Source organism: Mesoplodon densirostris, chromosome 9, assembly GCF_025265405.1.
Source record: "Mesoplodon densirostris isolate mMesDen1 chromosome 9, mMesDen1 primary haplotype, whole genome shotgun sequence".
NCBI lineage: Eukaryota > Metazoa > Chordata > Mammalia > Artiodactyla > Ziphiidae > Mesoplodon > Mesoplodon densirostris.
In genome coordinates this window covers 102981963-103007415 of record NC_082669.1, presented here as the reverse complement: position 1 = coordinate 103007415, position 25453 = coordinate 102981963, and the positions used below count along the sequence as shown (strand labels likewise).

Sequence of the window (25453 nt, the reverse complement as noted above, 5' to 3'; positions counted from 1 at the left end):
AGGTGACATTCCTCCATCAGGGCCAAGAGGGTAACATCAGATAAATAACCGAGCACATGCACGGAAGGAAAAGTTAATGCTCTGAGAGAATGTCTTTTCCTCAGTACCAATAAGAAAAAAGAGGAGACTTCCAGAACTGGCATCTGGCCTAAAGTTTAAGTCATAGGGTTAAACGGTTTTTTTCCAATTTATTTTGAGTCAAGTACTTTTTCTTAGAGACAGTATATCAAAGCAGGATGAAGTAAGAGTAGCCGTGTGGATAAAATTCTATACTTTGCCCTAGTTCAGTTATACAGCGTTGGTTAAACTTGCTGTTCTTACCATCAGACTCTGCACAATGCTAATAAAATCTCATTTCTTCTCAAAGCAGAGATCAAGGTGTCTACAGTTTAGGGGGAAAAAAATATGCATGTTATTATGCATAAAAATAAATGAAAATAATACAAAGTGGGATGTACAGTTTTTTAAGAGGATCAGTATTTTAGCATACTCAGTGTCTCAGTCTGTCTGGGCTGCTATAACAAAATATCATAGACCGGATGGCTTATCAACAAACATTTACTTCTCACAATTCTGGAGGCTGGGAAGTCCAAATCAAGGTTCCAGCAGATTCTGTGTCTGGTTCATAGACTTCCTTCTTCTCTCTGTGTCCTCACATGGCAGAAGGGGCCAGGGAGCCCTCTGGGGCCTCTTTTATAAGGGCACTCATCCCATTCATGAGGCCTCCACCCTCATGACCTCATCACTTGCCAAAGACCTCACCTCCTAATGCTGTCACCTTGGGGGTTAGGATCTCAACTTATGGATTTGGGGGCAACACAAGCATTCAGACCGTAATCGTCCGTGTCCTTCAAACAACCCTGGTGGGGGCGTGGACAGCAGGGATGTTTTCTTCCCATTCTGCAGAAGCAGAGCACAAGAAAAATAGACAAAAATATGAAATAAGATCATCACAACTTCCCCATAATCCTCTAATCCTGAGACAACCATGGTGAACATTTTGGGGTTTATTTCAGTCTTTTTTCTATGTTAGATTTCTTAATTAGAAAAGAAACTCCACATTTAAGCTTTTGTAACTTAAAGTTGCATTAGGTTTTTGGCTCTTTTTGTTGTTGTTGTGTTGTTTTTAAGCAGCATACTTATTTAACAAGTATTTACTATGCATCTACTCTGTGCACACATTACGTTAGGTGCTGAGGATTTAAGGGTAAGTCTGGTGCTCAGGAAGCTAAGACTCCAGTAGACCATGCTGTTGGCTAATAATTGCGCTCATAGTCTGTTCAAACCAAAAGACTATCACCAATTAAGCTTTTCCTATCCAGAACATATGATTTTTTAACTCAAATATGAGGCTTTACATTTTCTAGTGAAATATCCTGCAGTTGCTTTCCTTTGTTCATTTGTTTACATAACAGCTTTTGTAAGACTTAATTCGCATACTGTAAAATTTACCCTTTTAATAGTTCTCCCATTGCTTTTGGTTCATAACTTTTAACTTTTCAGGATCGTTGTGAATCTTGTTTCTTTCCTTAGTTTATCTCTCCTGGTATCCTGTCACCCACAGATCAGATTAACCTTACAGATTTTATTCCAAGAGGATGATAGAAACTTGAATGGGGATAGTTCCAAGGACAGAATCTTGCATTATTGAGGGCCTTTCCAGAGAGCCGCTCATCAGTCCTCTTCGGGGAAGGTACTTAGCATCTCTCAATTCATCTGTCTGTATAAACCTTTAGCCCATACTTCAGCATGTTATTCTTGACAATATGCAAAAGTAAAAGGATAGTCTCTGAAAAGTAAGCCGTTACTCAAGCGTGATTGAACGATCCTTTTCAACAATCTGAGTCCAGCAAGCAGAACCCTAACATCATCCCATGCCCTGAGCCCAGTTTCCTTTGTACAACACACAAGACCGTCTTCCCTGATGGAGAATACGAAAGCCCAAGAAAAGCTGAGTCATTGATGCTACATCCATCTTCTCAAAGCAGAGATCAACTCCTGTTTTCCTTTGCTCCAAATATAGCTTTGAAGCCCCTTTTTGTTACTGAATTTAGCACTTTTTGGTTTTATGATCTTTCTTATCTTTTCTGAAATAGCTTTTCTATTTCCCCATCTTTTAAAGTATTTGCTTGAATAAAGGAAACCCTTCCATTTATATTTTCCAGTGGTGAGTCCATCCTCAGAGATATGATTATAAAATAGTAATATTTAGTCTGATATGATAAAATGTAGAATCCTTTTGTTTGGGATGGGTTTTGTTTGTTTGTTTGCTATTAGTATACAGCATCTAAGCCATTAGGTGTGCCCCTGGCTAGCTTTCCTGACAATTTCAGAATAACCTCAGGACCTCAGTGTGCCTCCAAAAGATATCACATCCAGCCACGTCTCCTGCTCTGGGCAGTTTATCTGGTGATATTCTCCCCTTTCCCTTCCACATTTAACTCCTCTTCTCTAAATAATTTATATATTTCTTCCCAATTTTTTACCTGTATTGCATTTTGAGCCAGAAACCCATCCTTTGTTTAATGTCGGCAGCTAGTGGACTGTTTGTTTCCTCCCGTCTCCTTTTCTTTTTCTTGGTATAATTTTCTTTCCGTAAGGGCAGCATCATTAAAGTTGCACAGTGTCTATAACAGCGTGGATCCTGTCATATCTCCTTGCTCTTACACTAAGGAAAAAACATCTCGCAGTTGGCAAGCAGTTCCTCCTGGGACCTCTTGGCAAACTGGTAACTATCTTCTGGGGACTTTTCCTAAGCATTTAACAATATTTAGGCAGAAAGGCAAGTAAACACTAATGCTTTTATTTGAGTAGAGATTTTTGAGGAGCCCAGACAGTTATGTGAGCACTGTTACAGTGCAGTATCAATACAGTTTCCCACTCTAATTTTCTCCCTTGGCTCAGTTCCTCAAATTTGAGGGGAGTGCCTTTCCTTATAATTTGTGTTAACAACCCCCTTGTTCCTCCTGCTGTCTTTATCTTTTCTCTCCACCGTAAATTGATTCCAGTGGGAGGGAAGGCAAGATGGTAAATCAGTAAATCGATGCTCTCATCTCCACTTTTGTTTTGTTCAAGTCTAATTACACTTTATCTTCCTATAGTAGCATATTTTCAAAGTTAAGTCTTATGAATTTCAGTATTTATACATGTACCTAAAAGGGAAAAAAACTTCTCTCCCCTTCAATTCACACCTGCAAACTAATATTTGCCATAATGAGATAAAGGTAAATCCTTTTCTCAGAAAGATGACTGTGATTACCAAATAACACCATTCATAAATGAGCCTTTTTAGAAATGAGTAAGTGCGTATTGTAGAGAAAGGAAAAATGAAAACATTTTTTTCCTATTCTTTTGTAAGATCAGTGTGACCAGATAAAGGCCTCTGGAGGTCTCCTGGTCCAAGAAGAATGCCTTCCTTGCCTTTAAAGGCCCCACGGGCCACAGCTCTCAGCAAAAATAATTATTTAAGCATCACTGTTGTGACTTCTCTGGGCACATTCAGTTAGTCAGAAATTACTGAGTATATTCCATGTGTATGGCATGGTTTTAGGTGCTAGAAAAAGAATAATACTCAACATCTATTGAGCTCTTATTCATGTGCCAGGAAATGAGCAGGAAATCTGGGTGTTTCAGGGTATTTTTCCTGTCTATTCCTGTTGTTATTTCAGAGGGAAAAGGCAAGGATGGATCTTGGGGTAGATCAGATGTGTGTGAGATTTAACCTCTGTGAGCCCTAATCTCCAAAGCAGGAATAATAGTAACACTACCTCCTTCACCTGGTTGTAATGGGTATTTGTATAAGTTAATTCAGATAAAGCTATAGCCAATTCACAGTGGAACAATGTAGAACTATTTTTAAAGTTAAGAAATCAAGAAAGAGGAGTTTCTTCCACATGTCAGTCACAATACTAGGCACTGAGAATACACACTGTTTTTGGAAAAAAAGTCATTGGTGATCTTGGTACAGTTTCAGTGAAATAACAGAGGTGGAACCTCCATTGCAGCTGGGTGTGGAATGAGTGGAAATTGAAGAGTAGATAAGGAATCCTAATGTCTGTGCTCTAATGTGGGTGAGAGAGTCAGATTGAGAGCTGAAAGGGTCTTGGGGTCAGGGAATGAGAGAGTTTAAGATGATAGAGCCTTGAATACATCTCAGTGCTCATAGACAGACAGAAAGAGATGGGAAGAGTTTGAAGAAACAGGGGAGAGTGCTGAGTAACCAGTAGGTCAAAGCTGTGAGTAAACTGGAGACAGCAGAATCCAGAGCATCGGAAAGAAGAGATGTTTCCTTTTCTATCATAACCAGAGGAAGGGAGAATTGAGTGAGTGAAACTATAGCTGTTGGGAGTGAATGCTGAGGAGATGCTGAGGCAGTTCTTCTTGGGCTTGTTTTCCCCAAGAAGTTGGGGTAGAGTCATATGCTCAGAGTGGATACATATAAGGTAAGAAGAAGTGTAGGAGGTTTTAGATATGTGGAAGTGTTTGAACAGTAGCTATCAAGAACTCCAAAATACTTGACCAAGAAAACAAAGAAAGATGGCTTCAGCAGAAGACCTAGTTGAAGCTGAGTGCTTTCTCTGTGTCCATTTTTAGTCTCATTCTGGAAACAAATGAATGCCAACCAAATGAGAACAAGGAAGACTATTTATAGTCACTTACCGAGTGACCCAAAGGCAGTCCGAGGAGTAGGAAAACTTTATGGTGGAAAGTGGAAGACGTGAGGTTATGCCGATTGGAGTCTGTTGGTCTGGAGAAGCTGTAGGCAGGCTAACTAGCAGTGGATCCTCCTATGTAATTGGTTAGAGGATATTTGGTGTATGACTGTTAGCGTAACTGATGTCATCTTGGGCCCAGAGAGTTCCTCCTGTCCTTCCACTGACCCTCCCTAAGACTGTACTTTGCCGTAAATCATGTCTCTGTTGTCAAGGGCTTTGTAGTTAATAGATATTGGGTTTTCTTTTTTAAACATTTATTGAATATGTTGCTACCAACTTTTTTAAAAATATTTATTTATTTATCTATCTATTATCTATCAATTTATTTATTCAGGCTATGCCGGGTCTTAGTTGTGGCACACGGGATCTTTCTTAGTTGCAGCATGCAGGCTTCTTCATTGCAGTATGCAGGATCTAGTTCCTCAACCAGGGATCAAACCCAGGCCCCCTGCATTGGGAGCGCGGAGTCTTACCCACTGGACCACCAGGGAAGTCCCTGTAGTTAATAGATATTGTTTAATGATGATTAAGTCCAGGTGGCCTCTATGCTCTGTTAGCCTCCCAACAATGATGAAGACCTTCGCTGATGTATTCCTGGCGCCCACAAAACTAGTGACCCATTCATAAATCTTGACTTAGAAATGCACTTCCTGTTTCCAAGCACATACCGCCATACCCTAGATTAACTATAAAACCAAGGGGCCCAGTGGCCCCTTGGTGGTGAGAGTGCAGCTTCGATTGCTTCTGGATTGTTGTCTGCCTGACCCCACCCTGTAAGTCACCTTATACTAAACTGATCCATCAATTATATGGAGCTGCCTGCCTCATTTTTTGGTCTCAAGATACCTTCTCAGTTTGGTGGGCATTTTTCATTCCCTCTGTCCTCTAACATTTGGATTTCTTTGGCCGGTCTTAAAGTAGGAAACAGGGACAAAAATTAGGGAATCTGTCAGTTATTATTCAAGTCCCGGCCACTTAGGGTCAATTGTTATGAAGTTATTGTTGGGCTTCCTGGATTGTTAATAGATACAGCAGTCTGACTTCCTACAAGTCTGCCTTGTAGCAGGCTGGCTTCCTGGGCTGGCTATTGTATATAAGAGTTTGGTTTCCTGGGCAGGTTTCTGCAGGTTGTGCGTCAGAGATTCTGTTTTACATGTGGTCTGGCCATTGTCTGTTTGTATCTTCAGTCTCTCACCAGTTTATCATTATGAAACTTAACATGGCCTTTTGCTTAGAATCTATTATTCCTTCAGTTAAGAGAATATAGAACTCAGGAGGCAGAAGAGACCCAGGGAATAGTCAGTGATGGAATGGGCATAAGGACATTTGTAGGACTACATTTCAGGAACTAAAATGGAAATTCCAGCTGCACTGTAAAGGAATAGTTTTTTTTTTAATTGCTTCATGGTTTTGCACCTTGCATAAGATAAAGCCAAGCTGTGGAATTGGAGCAGCTGGCCAGATCTCTCAGAACATACAGACTTACATCACCTAGCAAGACTGGAACTGGGATCCCAGGCAGGGTGAGGGCTGTCTCAGCTACCTGAGACTTGGTTTCCAATCCAGTGTTCTCATTTTCATTGATCTAAGAACTGCCCATCATCAAGCATGTTGCACATTTGTCTTTCAAATCTAGAATCAGAGAGTTCAAATAATGCAGGATGTTAACCCAAACCTTCCATGAATTACTCCACAGAGCTGTATAAAACCATAATAAACCTATTGTGAATATCTATTATTCATACTGGCTATTCAGGCTTAAGAGAGTTTAAGGAGAACTTAAACTTATCACTGTATAACCATGAGGCATGATAAATGTTATGATTAATGTTATATCAGAATACTCATACTTTTAGGATTATTGTTACTCTTCCGGAAATTCCCTTGTTCCCATAAGGAATGCGAGGAGCAGTTTCCCTGATTAGAGACACAAGGGTGTATTACCATTGACGGATTATATAGTAAACCTTTACCTTGCCTCTCTTCACATAGTGAATCTCTCTTCTCCTTCCTGCCTGACGGAAAAATTTAATGGGATGTTTCCCTCCAGTAGTAAAACCACTGAGCCATAGAGAAAGTGCTTTTTGCATCTAATGAAGGAAATACCTTGATACCAGCCAGGAAGAGTCATGACTTCTACATAAATGTTGTGCTAAAGTGAAAAGCTCAACAAAACACTTAGTTTATCAGAAACACAGCATTTCTCAAAGTTCTTTCCATGTGGTATTTTATGGATCAGAGGTAATCTGAAGTTGCTAATGGTCTCAAAGGATGAAAAGGGGGAAAATGGGAACAGGGTTCTGGCCACGGAGGCAAGTTCCTCCTTCCCCCTGGTGCTTCGGGACTCACCTGTCAGGTGGCCTGGAAGCAATATTAAATAAGTTCTGGAACATCTGGGGTTAGTATGCTTCCACTGTAATAACCATGTAAGGAAAATCTGAGTTCTAGGAAAAGAAGTCAGTAAAAGATCCTTGATTTGAGAGCTCAGGGAGAATCGATATCAAAGTGTAGTGTGGGTTGGTCTGTGTCTTGGCTTTCTGGATGAATTACCTGACACCTAGACCCACAGCCTGGGTGGATTGGATGTTGGTAGGGCAGACGCCCAGTTTCAGGTCAAATACTTATTGTCATGGGTACCAAAGTCATTCTTAGTCTTTATGTTGGTTGTTTTATTCAGGTATTCATTTATTCATTCAATAAATATTTATAGGAAGTCCACTCTAGACCCAGTACTCTGCTAAGTGTACAGTACGATAGAGAACAAAACAAACCTGGCCTCTCCCGGGCTTTTACATGATTCTGAGTAGTGAGTGAACTTTAGAAATAATATTTTTAATAGTAGTACTTTTGTATAATGTAAACAGTTAGGGATTCCTTGTTTTTACTGGAGTTTGTTGAACAGGCAGACTATCTTCTACAAATTGAGAACAGTGCCAAGCATAATTATAGCTTTCCTCACCTCATTTTCATAAAGTTCTTTTTTCATAGCACCAAGGCTCTATATTTGCACATATACTGAACCCTTATTTCCAGCTAGGACCCCTGTCAGGATGTGTTATAATGTCAGAGTCTTCAACTATGGAACACAGTAAGTCCATTACCACAACAAAGCATGGATTGGGGTAGCCCCTTTCAACATTCTTATTGAATGCCTGCTTATTCCGGTGTTTCTTACCTTTTTAAAATTCATGACTCATTTTAATAAACATAAAAATATCACCCTTAATATCTGAATTTTCACAATAAATTTTGCACTTAAAAAGAGATTAAGGGGGGCTTCCCTGGTGGCGCAGTGGTTGAGAGTCCGCCTGCCGATGCAGGGGACACGGGTTCGTGCCCCGGTCCGGGAAGACCCCACATGCTGTGGAGCAAGCAGCTGGGCCCATGAGCCATGGCCGCTGAGCCTGCGCGTCCGGAGCCTGTGCTCCGCAACGGGAGAGGCCACAACAGTGAGAGGCCCGCATACCGCAAAAAAAAAAAAAAAAAAAAAGAGAGATTAAGGGGACTTACCTGTTGGTCCAGTGGTTAAGACTCCAGGCTTCCATTGCAGGAGGCACGGGTTCAATCCCTGGTTGGGGAACTAAGAACCCTCATACCACACTGTGTGCCGAAAAAAAAAGGGGGGGGGGGGAATTTTAAAAAAAGATTAACACAACTGCAATTTAAAGAATTTTTTTTCAAACTATACATACAACTCCCCCCCACCCCTAAGAATTAGTCTTATAAAGCATATGAATGTCTTTGTAGATTACAGTAACTGCCCTTTTTCATATTTTTTTTTTAATGTTAAAAAAAAATCCTGGGTACACAAAGAGACAGAGATTTCAGGTATCCTAAAATAGCAAGTCAACCCAATAGAAATTTACTATACTCTTTTTTATAAAAAGGCCTTTAAGGTGCAATTTTTTTTTCTTTCCTGTTGTAATTATATTATCTCTTTAACTCCAAATGTCATGAATTAGCCATATGGGAGAAACTTAGACCAGAAGATGGTCTGCTATTTTTGTATTTCCTACAATGGCCTCTTAACTATTTTTGAGGCCGTGTAAATCCTTTTGCACACTGGGTTTTGGCTAAATCAAAACAGGAAGTAGATCCTTCTATCTTAGCATTTCAGAAACGAGTAACATATATCACATACCAGGAGCATGTCTTTCGCAATTTTTCACAAGCGTCATGTTTGAAGGTTGAACTACATGCAGTCAATTGCACTGTTAAAAATTTAATGTCTTTGCCTGCAGACATTATATTATACCAGTATATAATTGTACCAGTATATTAATTTCATGGTGCATTAAACCTCTGCATTTGAGGGTCATGAACTTAAAGTTCAATATGATTAATATGTGAGTCTTTTATTTTAAAGATAACTTTTTTACTTTGATTTTACAGGCTTTTTTCCATGATGTATAAAATCATTTACATAAGCTACATTAATGCTAAAACACACCACCATTCTTGCATTGCACATTATGAGAGCCATATAGGACTAGCTACTGTTTAAAAAAGCACTTGGTATTTGTGGCAAAATTTTTAAAAATCTATTCCTTTTTGATTTAAAAATTTTAAATATTAGGGCAGCATAGGGAGAAAAAGAACTACCAAATAGCAGTTGTAGTCAACAAAGTAGCATCTGTTTAGAATGTTGAAGCACATTTAAATCCTGAATTAAGAAGAGATCAATCACTGTCTCAGGCAAAATGCCTAGGAAGGCGCCTGGAAGGAGTTCACCAGGGTGCCCATCAGAGGCAGATGCGTGTCCAGATGCCTACTGTCACGCCCAGATCTAGAGGATGCTTATCCCTAGCCCCAAGATGTTTAGAAGGAAAAACAATCTGCCAAGATGGTTTCTTCATCCCTTGACAGGGAAACGGGGACTGAGATAGGTTGTTTGTATCTCTGGGCTTATTTGGAAGGATAAGACTTCTATGGAATAAGAGCCAGAATAGAGAGATTTTATCAGATTCATGCCCACCATGACTTGGCCCCAACCCACAGTCCTGCAGTGCATATTGTAGGAAATGCCCCTTTGATTCTGAAGAAAGGAAACAGACATCAAGACATCGATCACTGCCATGTCCATCGATACATAGAAAATGGGACACTGCAGCACTAGTAGAATGTAACTGACACCGGAGGCTTCCTGGCCACTGCTCAGAAGTGAACCCGCCCCAAGGCCAAGATCAGAGACAGATGTTATTCCAGATCCATCAGGTGGCTGCAAGTGCCCAAGGAGAAGCCGATCTGTAGTCACTCCTCTACTACTAAGTGTAGAGAAGAGAGACATCACAACTGTGTCCGTCATCTCTGCAGCAAGGGATCTGCCAGTAATCGGAGGACATCACAGGCACTGTAGTGAGCATTCATGAGTGAGGTCCAAAGGAGCCCAGATCAAACACATTTTTTCCAGATGACTGAGATGAAGAATATGGATAGAGATATTAACTGCCCCAGATTGTTTCTTGAAAAAATGTCTTTGATTAAGAGTAGAAAAGTGAGAAGTCACAGTTGTAACCATCAAGAGGGTGGTTTGGCATGCTTCATCCACTCTTGATGGGACCAAAATGAGTAGCTTAGACCCCGCTCATCAGCAAAGCACAACGAGGGCCAGAATCAGAGGTGCCCCCCCCCGAACCCTCTCACCGACTAGATGCCACGTGTCATTGGAGGAATGGGGGAAGCCATGGATCTTCACTCTGTCCGCCTAGATGCTCGCGGGGAATGTATGGGATTGTTTATTTCTTAATTGCTAATATGGAAAAGACATTCTCAAGCTACTTCTATATGTATACACTTGTGATTTAACAGTTTTTAAAAATAAGTTCAATTTTAGTAATGACTGTTATTACCTAATAGATTAGAGAGCTGTAAATCTGCCTATATCTTGCCAAATAAGTATCACTTCTTAACCTGCAGCTTTTTTTTTTTGCGGTACGCAGGCCTCTCACTGCTGTGGCCTCTCCCATTGCGGAGCACAGGCTCCGGATGCACAGGCTCAGCGGCCATGGCTCACAGGCCCAGCCGCTCCACGGCATGTGGGATCCTCCTGGACCAGGGCATGAACCCGTGTCCCCCGCATTGGCAGGCAGATTCTCAACCACTTGCGCCACCAGAGAAGCCGTAACCTGCAGCTTTGATATAACTTTAGCTTGTAAGAACTGTATACCTCAGTTTTTAAGGAATGATTTTTTTTTCAATATAACAAAAAAATTGCCATTCTCCATCCCTCCCTCCAAATATTTTTTTATAAAAATGTTATAATCATCTGATTTGGGTAAAATTGGTGTCAGATATTTTGAAACAGTAATTTTCATTTTGAAAGTTGCAATTATAGCCATTCATTTCAAATGATTTTTTTTTCATGTTCTCTAATGATAGAGATCAGTTTCCCTAGAATTACAAATAAAGACTCTGTCATTTAAGTCTTTCTTCTATACCATGAAATAATCTTCCCATATTAAAAGTGAATGTAGATTAGCTGAATTTCACCTTAATTTTTATCTAATGTGTTTTCTATAGATATAGCAAAATGTTTTTACTAAAAAGCCTAGTATTGAACCATGTCCGAGCAGCTAAGCCTGTTGGCACATGTTCTTTCTCCTTTGTCTAGACTGTTTGTTAGTACTACTTCATTAAACGGTGGCTAACACTGACAATAAGAGAAACACTCCTATAGACAGTGTTTTATGAGGGAATTAGTGCATCATCTAAATAAGAAAATGCAGTAAAAAGTCCTTAGGTTAAGCCCTTTATGCTCTGCTTCCATGCTCTGTGGCTTCTTTGAAGATAAAGAGTGAGAAACTGCTGACTCAGTTTTTCTGCTGGCCTGAAGCCTACAACATTGGTCAGTCTACAAGAATCACTTTTTTCTCTTTTATGACTGAGCTTTAGAAACATTTAGGTAACGTTGCTACATTTCAGGCAACTTAAATATTCACTCTGTAGCTCAAAATCATTTAACTTTGATCAGCCAATCTGAAAATGGTCCTGGGGAGCCCATCAATGTGTTGGTCCCAGAGTTTGACTGTGTGAAAGCAGAAAGCACACCGAGCTGGAAGTCAGTAGACTTGGATTCTGGTGCTGGGCTTACCTTAGGTCAACAAGGTATCTTGAATTGGCTTCCCAGTCTTGACATGAAGGGGTTGGATATTAGACCAGTGGTTCTTGGACTACATTCTCTGAAGCTCTGACTCCTAGCAGTTTCTGTAAGGCCACCTTAGTTTGGGAGTGGGGGTAAAGCCAAGTGGACAGAGCTCTGAGCCTAGTATCCTAACTGGTCAAAGTAGGAGCAGCTCCATTTTTATCTTTGTCAAACCACTGAGCTAGATCATAGATAAGGTCCCTTCCAGATGAGAAATTCTATGATAAAAGAAGTTAGACCAAGTCATATACCTGATGGGGAGAAAAAGACATTTGCATATTTAATGTGTGAGGTAGAAAGTACATGCCACTACTCCAGTAATACAGTAAATGCTAAATAGAAAGTTTTATATTTGAGCTTGGTATAATATAATATGCAACTCTGTATGCAAATAGTTAATGCAGAGAAGGTTCGTCAAGAAAAGAGAGAAGTAAAAGCTGTCAGCAGGAAAGGATCCATGGTATGAATATTGAAAAATGGATTGATTATTATAACTAAAGTAGGAGGGAATATATTAATAGTGAATTAAAGTAGCTTGCTTTTGAGAATGGCTAATATTTTCAGACTCATTAGAATAGTGATATGGTAAGATGCCCGCTGTTTCTAATATGAAATATTATCATTGTATATCAGTGAGAGGAAATTAAAAATAGAAATAGGTCATGATGAAATATATTAGGAGCAAGCATATATATTTATACATTTATGGACAGAGTCTTAAAACTGTTTTATTACCTTCAATATAACAAATCATTTCTGTTAATAATAAAACATTTGAGTTAAATGCTGTTTTCCTAAAAGACAGTGGTCAGACTTTCACTAAATGAAATTCTGTTCTAAAAATAGCCCCATAATTGAATGAACTTTGTTTTGATGGTAAACACTCATCTGCCATTTCTGTTTTGTAAATATTTTTCAACAAGGCAGTAAAAAGCCACTGTGACCATTGGGATTTCATTTTCAAGAGTCTCACAGAGGTTCAGGGTGAGAGGTGTCAGAAGTCCAGTTGTATTGATGTCCCTGGTAGGTAAAAGCACGAGACAGGGTGGGAAGGGACGTCTGGAGAAACTGGAGTTGACCTGTAATCCAGAGGGGAGCAGGTGGTACAGCCAAAGAGGAAAGCAGGTTACCATGCAAGGCCCCGGGCAGCAGGGAAGATGCCTTCAAGAGAGAAGTGGGTACTTCATCAGCAAGGTGTCCCCTCAGGGGAGCAGCTGGTCTGACTAAAGTTAGCAAGATTGAGCCAGAATCTTGAAGGGGTTTACATGGCAAATCTTTCAGAACTTCAGGAGCTTTTGTAAACTCAAAGACTCGGAGTCCTTGGATTAATTTAACTAGGTCTTCCCCAGCCACATATAGAGAAGCAACTGCGAATGGCACCTACTCTCCACTCCTGAGATTTATCAGTATATGCGGGGATGTTTCTAATTCTTCCTAGGTGGTGGAAATAGTTTTATTTCATGTATTGGTGTGGGTATCGGAGTGAGGGTATGTGTAAATATATGTGATATTATAGGTATTTTCAAAAATACCCTCACTGGGGCTTCCTTGGTGGCACAGTGGTTGAGAGTCTGCCTGCCGATGCAGGGGACACGGGTTCGTGCCCCGGTCTGGGAAGATCCCACATGCTGCGGAGCGGCTGGGCCCGTGAGCCATGGCCGCTGAGCCTGCACGTCCGGAGCCTGTGCTCCGCAACGGGAGAGGCCACAGCAGTGAGAGGCCCGCGTACCAAAAAAAAAAAATACCCTCACTGTAACATAATAGGGGGGTACCTTGTGTTCAGAATTTGTAAACCTTTCTCCAAAGTGGTTCTGCTCTTCCCTCTAAGGGGGCATTCCTTCTTCACATGGGTTATATGAAAATCCATGCCATTCTTTTTTTTTTCCATTTATTATTTTTAAAAATGTAACAAGAAAATTTAAATTTATATGCATGCACATATTTTCCCAGTTGTGATCAATGTATATAGTTTGAAATGTGATTTTTTCTCTTACATGTCTGTTAGGGAATTTTTCTGTATTGCTGCAGAGTCTTCATTTTTAATGACTATCATATTTATCAAACTTAAGTAACATATACTATTAGCTTGGCATTAAAACATTGTAAGAAACTTACTTTTAACTAAATCAGAAAGCATCTTTGTCTGACGTGGCATCCCAGAGCAGTAACGGTGGATTGTAAAGCAGACTTACCAGGCCTTCATCCCCTTTTAGAGCCGCCTGGCTTTATTTGCGTGGATGCCTCTGAACTTGTCCTCTCTAATGTCACAAGCCAAAATGTGTCTTTGCCTTTATGATTTCCACACTTTCCCCACTTCCATCTATACCCAAGGTGACAGCTTTAATCCACATCCTACACATAACATACTATAGCTAGTTGAAATCTATATGGTTATTGATAAGGTTAATAGATGTCTTCACCAATTGTAACATATATCCTAGTTGTTACAGATGTCAGATCAGCTTATACATGAGGTATAAAATAGGCTGGCTCATAAACTGGTTTAATCAAATCTTATTCAAGTGAGTTATGTCCTTCAAAGCAGTTTTGGGGGTGCCACCATCTTTTACCAACCCAATACATTTCAATCTTCTAATCTCGTCCCTCTTTCTCAAGTTACAAGGAAGAGGTGCAGCGTCCTGTAACAGTTCTCCCAATACGTTTATGCCTTTTTCTGAGCATAATGTTTATATGGGTTTTTTTATTTGTCAGTCTGTTTGGGGTTATCTGATTTGACTGATAACTTCTAAAAGATCATGGATTGTATGGATGTCACCTGCAGGTTTGGGATTGATGTTAAGTAATTATACTTTGCTACCTCACATATTTTCTTCCTTCACTTTTCTGTGCCATTTCCATTTGTTTGATGTACTTACAATAATCTCTGTTGACATTTGAAGGATAGAAGCAAATGCCACTTTAAAGCTTCCTCCGTGCAGATGAGATGATAATAATACAACAAATTTTCAGGACTTGCATGGAGAAGTCAAAGCCCTTCACAGACATTAACTCATTCATCTTTACAGCAGCTGCATTAGAGATAACTGTGGACAGGTATTATTGGCATTTTGCACATAGATGCTGAGGTCACCTAAGGAACGTCCAGCAAAAGCCATAGCATATTATAGTGGAAAATCCAACCCTGTTTTCAGGGCTGGCACTGAGGCCAGCAGCACAAGATGACTTGCCCAGTGTTCTACAGCCAGTCAGCAGCAAATTGGGATGGTGTTTGCCTTATATAGCCATCATTCTCCCACTTGTGTGAATGTTTTGGGGGCATGCCAGTGTCCACAGGTGGCAAGGCAGGGCCCCAGGAGGTGAAGGAAACAGAGCAAAGTAAATCAACTCAGAGCAGCCTTCGGACAGACTAGCATCCCCCTCTTTGCATGTGCATTTAAATCTGATACAGACTTTTCACACTGAACAGTTTTGGCCAGTTCTACACAGATCATTCATTTTGCCACTAACAATGAATGTAAATAGGTCACATTTTATGGATTCGGACTGCCCTGTTTATTTCATAAACCCAGTAAGTTTTTTGTGTTTTTGTGGTTTTTTTGGATTTTCCCTAAAAACAGCTCTGATGGACTCTTTAACTGCAACATGGGACCTGGGAGTAGAATTTAGTGCTAATGATATAACACATTTTCTTTCTAACAAAGAAAAATAATAAAAAATTTTGTTTGCTTTGGAAAAGCCTGAACATTTGAGAGTGCTAATGCTGGGAGATGTTTTCTAACTGGCCTATAATTAGCTTTGATTCCTCCAAGCAGCCGCGTTTTCTTGGTCTGATTGTTTTTTGGACAGCAGGCTGAGACATAGCACAGGAAATGTGAAGATGGAAGAATAATTGACCATCAGAAGCCTTCTAATGACTGCCAGCCCTGATCCAAGGGCAAGGAGAATGTGTGACTTGTGAGAGATGAAGATAAATGCAGCCCCTTTCAAACAGAATTATAAGAGCCCTTCCTTAGACACCTGAGTTCAAGAAAGGATTAGTTGTCAAGATAGAGAGGTGACCGGTGAGTGCTCACCTTGGGAGGAGTCTTTGGCAGATCAGGATTTTGAGAGATAATGTCCTAAAAGAAAGCAGAGCTGAGGACTTGTTATCAGAGCCTGCATAACAGTGAATAAGTCTCCTCTTACCATTTTCCCAGGCACTAAGACGTTCTGGTACATAATTTGGTTAATTTTCAGGTCCGCCTGCATCAGTAAGTGTAAGTAGAGGTTATCCGTGGTGAGCTTCAATAAGTTGGCAAAGGAAGGACTCTTTCCCACATACCAGGCTGAGCTCTCTGCATCTCTCTTAGGCTCTTCCAAGAAGCTGTGATGCAGGTATCACTGGCCAGGTGACTTCTAAATTTGGCATGCATTTTTTTCAATTAGGATTTATTTTAATGCACTTCAAATCAGTGAGCATTTCTTGCATTCCTTTTTTTTTTAATTGGCACATAATCGCTTTACGTGTTGTGTTAGTTTCTGCTGTACAGTGACGTGAATCAGCTCTATGTCTACGTATATCCCCTCCCACTTGGACCTCCCTTCCACCCCCTCCCCCCATCTTACCCATTTAGGTCGTCACAGAGCACCGAGCTGAGCTTCCTGTGCTTTATAGCATGTTCCCACTAGCTGTCTACTTTACGCATGATAATGGCATCACTTCAGTTTGGGGGAAATCAAGGTGAACAAGACAAAAAACACTTTCCGTCCACAAGTCCTTAGCCTATTTCCCAAATTTTTGTCCAAATTTTAATATTGAATTTTAATGTTGAAACATTTCAAACCTACAGAAAATTTTAATAATACAGCAAAATCTATATTCTTTTCACCCAGATTTATTAGCTGTTAACATTCCTCTATATTTCCATTTCTCTGTGTGTGTATTGAGCTTTCTGAACCAGTTGAGACTATGCTGAATACATGATATTTAACCCCTGAAATTCTTCAGTTTGTACCTCCTAAAAGAAAAGATATTTTTCCTACAAGAGTACAGTGCTATTATCTATTCCAAAAAAATAACACTGATAGAACAGTGTTATGCAGTCTATATTCATATTCCTTAATTTTCCCTGTAATGCTCTTTATAACTTTTTAAAAATCTACTAGAAAAACCATGCATTGTTTTTAGTTGTCATGTCTGTTTAGTCTCTTTTAATCCAGAAAAATCTCTTTTCAGTCTTCCTTGACACTGACACTTTTGAATAGCTCAGGCCTGCTAACTTGTCAAGCACTTCACATTCTGCGTTGGTCTGATAGTTTCCCCATGATTATATTCAGCTTAAGCCTTTTTGGTAAAAATTATTACAATAAATGATGTTGTATTCATCCCTTCATCATATCAGAAGGCACATAATGTCAGTTTGTCATTTTACTGGTGATGCTTAAGCTTGATCATTTGGTTAAGATGATATTATTATTTTCATTAAAAGTACTACATGGAGTGTTAGTTGGAGACTGTCAATACCTTACTCCCCAGCATTTCACCCTGTGGCTTTAGCATATTGATGTTCCTTGCCTGAACCAATTATTACACTGGAAGCTGCAAAATGGTGCCTTGCTGATATTCTAATTCTGTTGCTCATTCCTTTAGTAGTTGGCAGTCTTCTGTAAAGAAGAGATTTTCCTCTCTCCACATGTCTTTGGGGATTCTATTTATTACGGAATGTGTTATTTGCATCACTCTCAGTATTCTTCTCTATCTCAAAGTGCCCTAAATTTTTTTGAACACTCTTTTGCTTTCTGGAACAAGGTGTTTCAGACTCACCCTGTACTTTGCCTGCCATAGAGGAGGGGTCTAAATGGCTAACTTTTAATACAATGTATATTCCAAGGAAGCAATCAAGCCATTTATAAATGGAAAAGAATTATTAATTCAGCCCATAGTGGGATACAGAATCAAAGAGAGATGTACAGACTAGAAGATGATATTTGACTTTAGCCTTGAAGGATACAACAAGCATAGAAAAGACTGGATAAGTTGCAAAAGGAGGGGAGATAGCAAAACTTTTCACGGGGATAGGAAGTTCCTGATCTTTTTTTACTTTTTAGTTGAAAAAAGTATTTTAATAGTCCCTTCAGATAATTTTATATTGGGATATAGCTGATTTACAATGTTATATTAGTTTCAGGTGTACAGCAAAGTGATTCAGTTATACATACATCCATTCTTTTTCAGATTCTTTTCCCATATAGGTTATCACAGAGTATTGTGGCGAGTTCCCTGTGCTATATAGTAGGTCCTTGTTGATTATCTATTTTATATATAATAGTGTGTGTATGTTAATCCCAAACTCCTAATTTATCCCTCCCCCACCTTTCCCTTTGGTAACTATAAGTTTGTTTTCAGAGTCTGTGAGTCTGTTTCTGTTTTGTAGATAAGTTCATCTGTATCATCTTTTTAGATTCCATGTATAAGTGATATCATATGATATCTGTCTTTGTTTGACTTCACTTAGTATGATTGATAATCTCTAGGTCCATCCATGTCCCTGCAAATGACATTATTTTGTTCTTTTTTATGGCTGAGTGATACTCCATTGTATTTATGTACCACATCTTTCTTATCCATTCCTCTGTCGATGGACATTTAGGTTGCTTCCATGTCTTGGCTATTGTAAACAGTGCTGCTATGAACATTAGGGTGCATGTATCTTTTCAAATTATGGTTATCTCCAGATATATGCCCAGGAGTGGGATTGCTAGATCATATTGTAGTTCTATTTTTAGTTTTTTAAGGAACCTCCATACTGTTCTCCATAGTGGTTGTACCAATTTACATTCCCACCAACAGTGTAGGAGGGTTCCGTTTTCTCCACATCCTCTCCAGCATTTATTGTTTGTAGACTTTTTGATGATGGCCATTCTAACTGGTGTGAGGTGATGCCTCATTCTAATTTTGATTTGCATTTCTCTAATAATTAGTGTCATGGAGCATCTTTTCACGTGCTTTTTGGCTATCTGTATATCTTCTTTGGAGAAATGTCTATTTAGATCTTCTGCCCATTTTTGGATTGGGTTGTTTGGTTTTTTGTTTTTGAGCTGCATGAGCTGCTTATAAATTTTGGAGATAAATCCTTTGTCAGTTGCTTCATTAGCAAATATTTTCTCCCATTCTGAGGGTTGTCCTTTGGTCTTGTTTATGGTTTCCTTTGCTATGCAAAAGCTTTTAAGTTTCATTAGGTCCCATTTGTTTATTTTTGTTTTTATTTCCATTTCTCTAGGAGGTGGGTCAAAAAGGATCTTACTGTGATTTATGTCATAGAGTGTTCTGCCTATGTTTTCCTCTAAGAGTTTTGTAGTATCTGGTCTTACATTTAGGTTTATTAAGGGAATAGCAAGTAGCATGGGGTGGCTGGCAAGTAGGTTATAGGGGAGGAACTAGATGATGAAGGGCCTTAATGTCAGGCCATGATGTTTAGGGTGGGGGGCAGGGAGGTTATAGGCAACTGGAGTCCATGAGTTATTCTTTCACATGAGAGAGACATGATCAGACAAGGCATTTAGAGGAGTGGGAAGGAGCGGTGATGATTTGGGGTAAGGAGTACAATTAAAGGACTATCTGCTACATGTCCAGGAAGGAGTCATGATATTCCTTACAGGATGTATTGATAATATATATCCTATTGGTAATTTTATGTTAGGTTTGTTTAAATTTTGCAGTTCCAGGTTTTTTTTCTACAGTTTTGCTACCTATTTTTAAACTGTCAACTTGAAGCGCAGAGGACTCAGTCTGTCTCACTGCTGAGCACATGTTAAGTATCTGAGTGTTTCTGGATCCATTCCTATAATAAGGGGAAATCATTTCAAATGGATTTGATATGCTTACTTTAAATGTAATAGTACCTTTATAACATGAGACTCTATCACTCCATATCTGCAGGTGAAATGAAAATCAGTATCTGTATAATTAAATAATGTTCCTCTGCAGAAACAGATAACTGAATCTTAAATATAGTTCCCACTTCAGTAACCTAGAATCTGTACTGTCTAATCAATACAGTAAATTTGCTACTTATTGCTCTTCAACACTTAAAATGTGACTTGTCCAAATTAAGATATGCGGTAAGTATATATACATACCAGATTTCAAAGACTTAGTATGAAAAAGTAAAACATCTCGATAAGACATGTTAAAATGATAATATTTTAGGTATACTGGATTAAATTAATAGAAAATGGCTCACTCTCAGCACTTTTATTCAACATAGTGATGGAAGTCCTAGCCAGAACAATTAATTAGGTAAGAAAAAAAAGGCATCCAACTTGGAAAGGAAAAAGTAAAACTGTTACTATTTGCAGATGACATGATTATTACAATGGAGAAAACCCTAAGACTTCACCAAAAAACTGTTAGAACTAATAAATGAATTCAGTAAAGTTGTAGGATACAAAAATCAATATAAAAAATTTTATTCTGCTTCCATGTACTAATAATGAACTATCAGAAAGAGGAATTAAGAAAATCTCATTTACAATTTCATAAAAAATTAAATACCTAGAAATAAATTTAACCAAGGAGGTGAAAGATCTCTACACTGAAGACTATAAGACATTGTTAAAAGAAGTTGAAGACTAAAATAAATCAAAAGATATTCCACACTCATGGATTGGAAGAATATTGTTAAAATGTTCATACTACTCAGGGAGTGCAATGAATCTACAGATCTTTCTAGCAAAATTCCAGTGGCATTTTTCACAAACATAGAACAAACAATCATAAAATTTGTACGGAACCACAAAAAGACCTTGAATTGCCAAAGCAATCTTAGGAACAAAGCTGGGGGGAGGACCTGCAAGATGGCAGAGCAGTAAGACACGGAGATCACCTTCCTCCCCACAAATACATCAGAAATGCATCTATATGTGGAACAACTCCTACAGAACACCTACTGAACGCTGGCAGAAGACCTCAGGCTTCCCAAAAGGCAAAAAACTCCCCACATACCTGGGTAGGGCAAAAGAAAAAAGGAAAAACAGAGACAAAAGAATAGGGATGGGACCTGCACCTCTGGGAGGGAGCTGTGAAAGGGAAAAGTTTCCACACACTAGGAAGCCCCTTCACAGGCAGAGACGGGGGGGGGCGCAGGGGGGGAAGCTTGGAGCCACAGAGGAGAGTGCAGCAACAGGGGTGCAGAGGGCAAAGCAGAGAGATTCTTGCACAGAGGATCGATGCCAACCAGCACTCGCCAGCCCGAGAGGCTTGTTTGCTTACCCACTGGAGCAAATGGGGGCTAGGAGCTGAGGCTCCGGCTTTGGATGTCAGACCCCAGGGAGAGGACTGGGGTTGGCTGCATGAACACAGCCTGAAGGGGGCTAGTGCTCCACAGCTAGCCAGGAGGGAGTCTGGGAAAGAGTCTGGAACTGCCGAAGAGGCAAGAGACCATTGTTTTGGGGTGCACAAGGAGAGGGGATTCAGAGCACTGCCTAAACGAGCTCCAGAGATGGGTGTGAGCCGTGGCTATCAGTGCAGACACCAGAGATGGCATGAAACACTAACACTGCTGCTGCAGCCACCAAGAATCCCGTGTGCAAGCACAGGTCACTATCCACACCTCCCTTCCCAGGAGCCTGTGCAGGCCACCAATGCCAGGGTCCCATGATCCAGGGACAACTTCCCCGGGAAAACACACAGCATGCCTCAGGCTGCTGCAACGTCACGCCGGCCTCCACCGCCGCAGGCTCACCCTGCATTCTGTACGCCTCCCTCCCCACAGCCTGAGTGAGCCAGAGCCCCCTAATCAGCTGCTCCTTTAACCCTGTCCTGTCTGGGTGAAAAACAATCACCCTCAGGCGACCTACACGCAGAGGCAGGGCCAAATCCAAAGCTGAACCCAGGGAGCTGTGCGAACAAAGAAGAGAGGGAAATCTCTCCCAGCAGCCTCAGGAGCACCAGATTAAATCTCCACAGTCAACTCGATGTACCTGTATCTGTGGAATACCTGAACAGACAACAAATCATCCCAAAACTGAGGCAGTGGACTTTGGGAGCAGCTGTAGACTTGGGGTTTGCTTTGTGTCTAATTTGTTTCTAGTTTTATGTTTATCTTAGTTTAGTATTTAGAGCTTATTATCATTGGTAGATTTGTTTATTGATTTTGTTGCTCTCTTTTATTTTGTTATATCTATATATTATTAACTTTTTCTCTTTGAGTGTGTATGTGTATGCTTTTGTGTGATTTTGTCTGTATAGGTTCACTTTTACCATCTGTCCTAGGGTTCTATCTGTCCGATTTTTTTTTAGTATAGTTTTTACTGCTTGTTATCATTGGTGGATTTGTATATTGGTTTGGTTGCTCTATTCTTTTTATTTTTAATTTTTAATTTTTTAATTTTTTATTTTAATAACTATTTTTTCTTCTTTCTTCTTTTCTTTTCTCCCTTTTCTTCTGAACTGTGTGGCTGACAGGGTCTTGCTGCTCCGCCCGGGTGTCAGACATGAGCCTCTGACGTGGGAGAGCCAAGTTCAGGACATTGCTCCACCACAAACCTCCCAGCCCCTCATAATATCAGTCGGCAAGAGTTCTCCCAGAGATCTCCATCTCAATGCTGAGACCCAGCTCCACTTCAACGACCAGCAAGCTCCAGTGCTAGACACCCCATGCCAAACAACTAGCAGGAAAGGAACACAACCCTACCCATTAGCAGAGAGGCTGCCTAAAATCACAATAAGATCACAGACACCCCAAAACACTACTGGACACAGACCTGCCCACCAGAAAGACGAAATCCAGCCTCATCCACCGCAACACAGGCACCAGTCCCCTCCACCAGGAAGCCAACACAACCCACTGAACCAACCTTACCCATTGGGGGCAGACACCAAAAACAACAGGAACTACAAACCTACAGCCTGTGGAAAGGAGACCCCAAACACAGTAAGGTAGGCAAAATGAGAAGACAGAGAAACACACAGCAGATGAAGGAGCAAGGTAAAAACCCACCAGACCTAACAAATGAAGAGGAAACAAGACACTCTACCTGAAAAAGTATTCAGAATAATGATAGTAAGAGGATCCAAAATCTTGGAAATAGAATGGAGAAAATATAAGAAACGTTTAAAAAGGACCTAAAAGAACTAAATAGCAAACAAACAATGATAAACAACACAATAAATGAAATTAAACATACTCTAGAAGGAATCAATAGCAGAATAACTGAGACAGAAGAACGGATGAGTAACCTGGAAGATAAAATAGTGGAAATAACTATTGCAGAGCAGAATAAAGAAAAAAGAATGAAAAGAATTGAGGACAGTCTCAGAGACCTCTGGGACAACATTAAATCCACCAACATTCAAATTACAGGGGTCCCAGAAGAAGAAGAGAAAAAGAAAGGGGCTGAGAACATACTTGAAGAGATTATACTTGAAAACTTCCCTAATACGGGAAAGAAAATAGTCACCCAAGTCCAGGAAGCACAGAGAGTTCCATACAGGATAAATCCAAGGAGAAACATGCCAAGACGCATATTAATCAAACTATCAAAAATTAAATACAAAGAAAAATATTAAAAGCAGCAAGGGAAACGCAATAAATAGCATACAAGGGAATCCCCATAAGGTTAACAGCTGATCTTTCAGCAGAAACTCTGTAAGCCAGAAGACAGTGGCAGGACATATTTTAAGTGATGAAAGGGGAAAACCTACAACCAAGATTACTCTACCCAGCAAGGATCTCATTCAGATTTGATGGAGAAATTAAAACCTTTACAGACAAGCAAAAGCTAAGAGAATTCAGCACCACCAAACCAGCTTTACAACAAATGCTAAAGGAACTTTTCTAGGCAGGAAACACAAGAGAAGGAAAAGACCTACAAATTCAAACCCAAAACAATTAAGAAAATGGTAATAGGAGCATACATATAGATAATTACCTTAAATGTAAATGGATTAAATGCTCCAACCAAAAGACATAGACTAGCTGAATGGTTACAAAAACAAGACCCATATAAATGCTGTCTACAAGAGACCCACTTCAGACTTAGGGGCACATACAGACTGAAAGTGAGGGGATGGAAAAAGATATTCCATGCAAATGGAAATCAGAAGAAAGCTGGAATGGCAATTCTCATATCAGACAAAATTGACTTTAAAATAAAGACTATTACAAGAGACAAAGAAGGACACTACCTAATGATCAAGGGATTGATCCAAGAAGAAGATATAACAATTGTAATATTTATGCACCCAGCATAGGAGCACCTCAATACATAAGGTAAATGCTAACAGCCATAAAGGGGAAATCGACAGTAACACAATCATAGTAGGGGACTTTACCACCCCACTTTCACCAGTGGACAGATCAATCATCCAAAATGAAAATAAATAAACACAAGCTTTAAATGACACATTAAACAAGGTGGACTTAGTTGATATTTATAGGACATTCCATCCAAAAACAGCAAAATACACTTTCTTCTCAAGTGCTCATGGAACATTCTCCAGGACAGACCATATCTTAGGTCCCAAATCAAGCCTTGGTAAATTTTGAAACTTGAAGTCATATCAAGTATCTTTTCTGACCACAATACTGTAAGACTAGATATCAGTTACAGAAAAAAAAACTGTAAAAAATACAAACACATGGAGGCTAAACAACACACAAGTAAATAACCAAGAGATCACTGAAGAAATCAAAGAAGAAATCAAAAAATACCTAGAAACAAATGACAATGAAAACACAATGACACAAAACCTATGGGATGCAGCAAAATCAGTTCTAAGAGGGAAGTTTATAGCAATACAATCCTACCTCAAGAAACAAGAAACATCTCAAATAAACAACCTAAACTTACACCTAAAGCAATTAGAGAAAGAGGAACCAAAAAACGCACAGTTGGCAGGAGGAAAGAAATCATAATGATCAGATCAGAAATAAATGAAAAAGGAATGAAGGACACAATAGCAAAGATCAATAAAACTAAAAGCTGGTTCTTTGAGAAGATAAACAAAATTGATAAACCATTAGCCGGACTCATCAAGAAAAAAAGGGAGAAGACTCAAATCAATAGAATTAGAAATGAAAAAGGAGAAGTAACAACTGACACTGCAGAAATACAAAGGATCATGAGAGATTACTACAAGCAACTCTATGCCAATAAAATGGACAACCTGGAAGAAATGGACAAATTCTTAGAAAAGCACAGCCTTCTGAGACTTAACCAGGAAGAAACAGAAAATATAAACAGACAAATCACAAGCACTGAAATTGAAACTGTGATTTAAAACCTTCCAACAAACAAAAGCCCAGGACCAGATGGCTTCACAGGCAAATTCTATCAAGCATTTAGAGAAGAGCTAACACCTATCCTTCTGAAACTCTTCCAAAATATAGCAGAGGGAGGAACCCTCCCAAACTCATTCTACGAGGCCACCATCACCCTGATACCAAAACCAGACAAAGATGTCACAAAGAAAGAAAACTACAGGCCAATATCACCGATGAACATAGATGCAAAAATCCTCAACAAAATATTAGCAAACAGAATCTAGCAGCACATTAGAAGGATCATACACCATGATAAACTGGGGTTTATTCCAGGAATGCAAGGATTCTTCAATATATGCAAATCAATCAATGCGATACCCCATAGTAACAAA

At 39.6% G+C, this 25453-nt stretch overlaps 1 protein-coding gene across 2 annotated transcripts in view; it reads left to right on the top strand.

Moving 5' to 3' along the window:
• The window catches only part of TPK1 (thiamin pyrophosphokinase 1), a 350278-nt gene that overhangs the window by 306185 nt on the left and 18640 nt on the right, over positions 1–25453 (top strand). The window contains exon 9 of one of the 2 annotated variants that reach the window (XM_060108530.1): positions 22262–23502. The exons of the other annotated variant lie outside the window; for it this stretch is intronic. Within the exon in view, the coding sequence (XP_059964513.1) occupies positions 22262–22302 (41 nt within the window). The 3' untranslated portion in view covers positions 22303–23502. Of the gene's footprint in view, positions 1–22261; positions 23503–25453 lie in introns of those variants that run through there. 2 annotated transcript variants of the gene reach the window in all.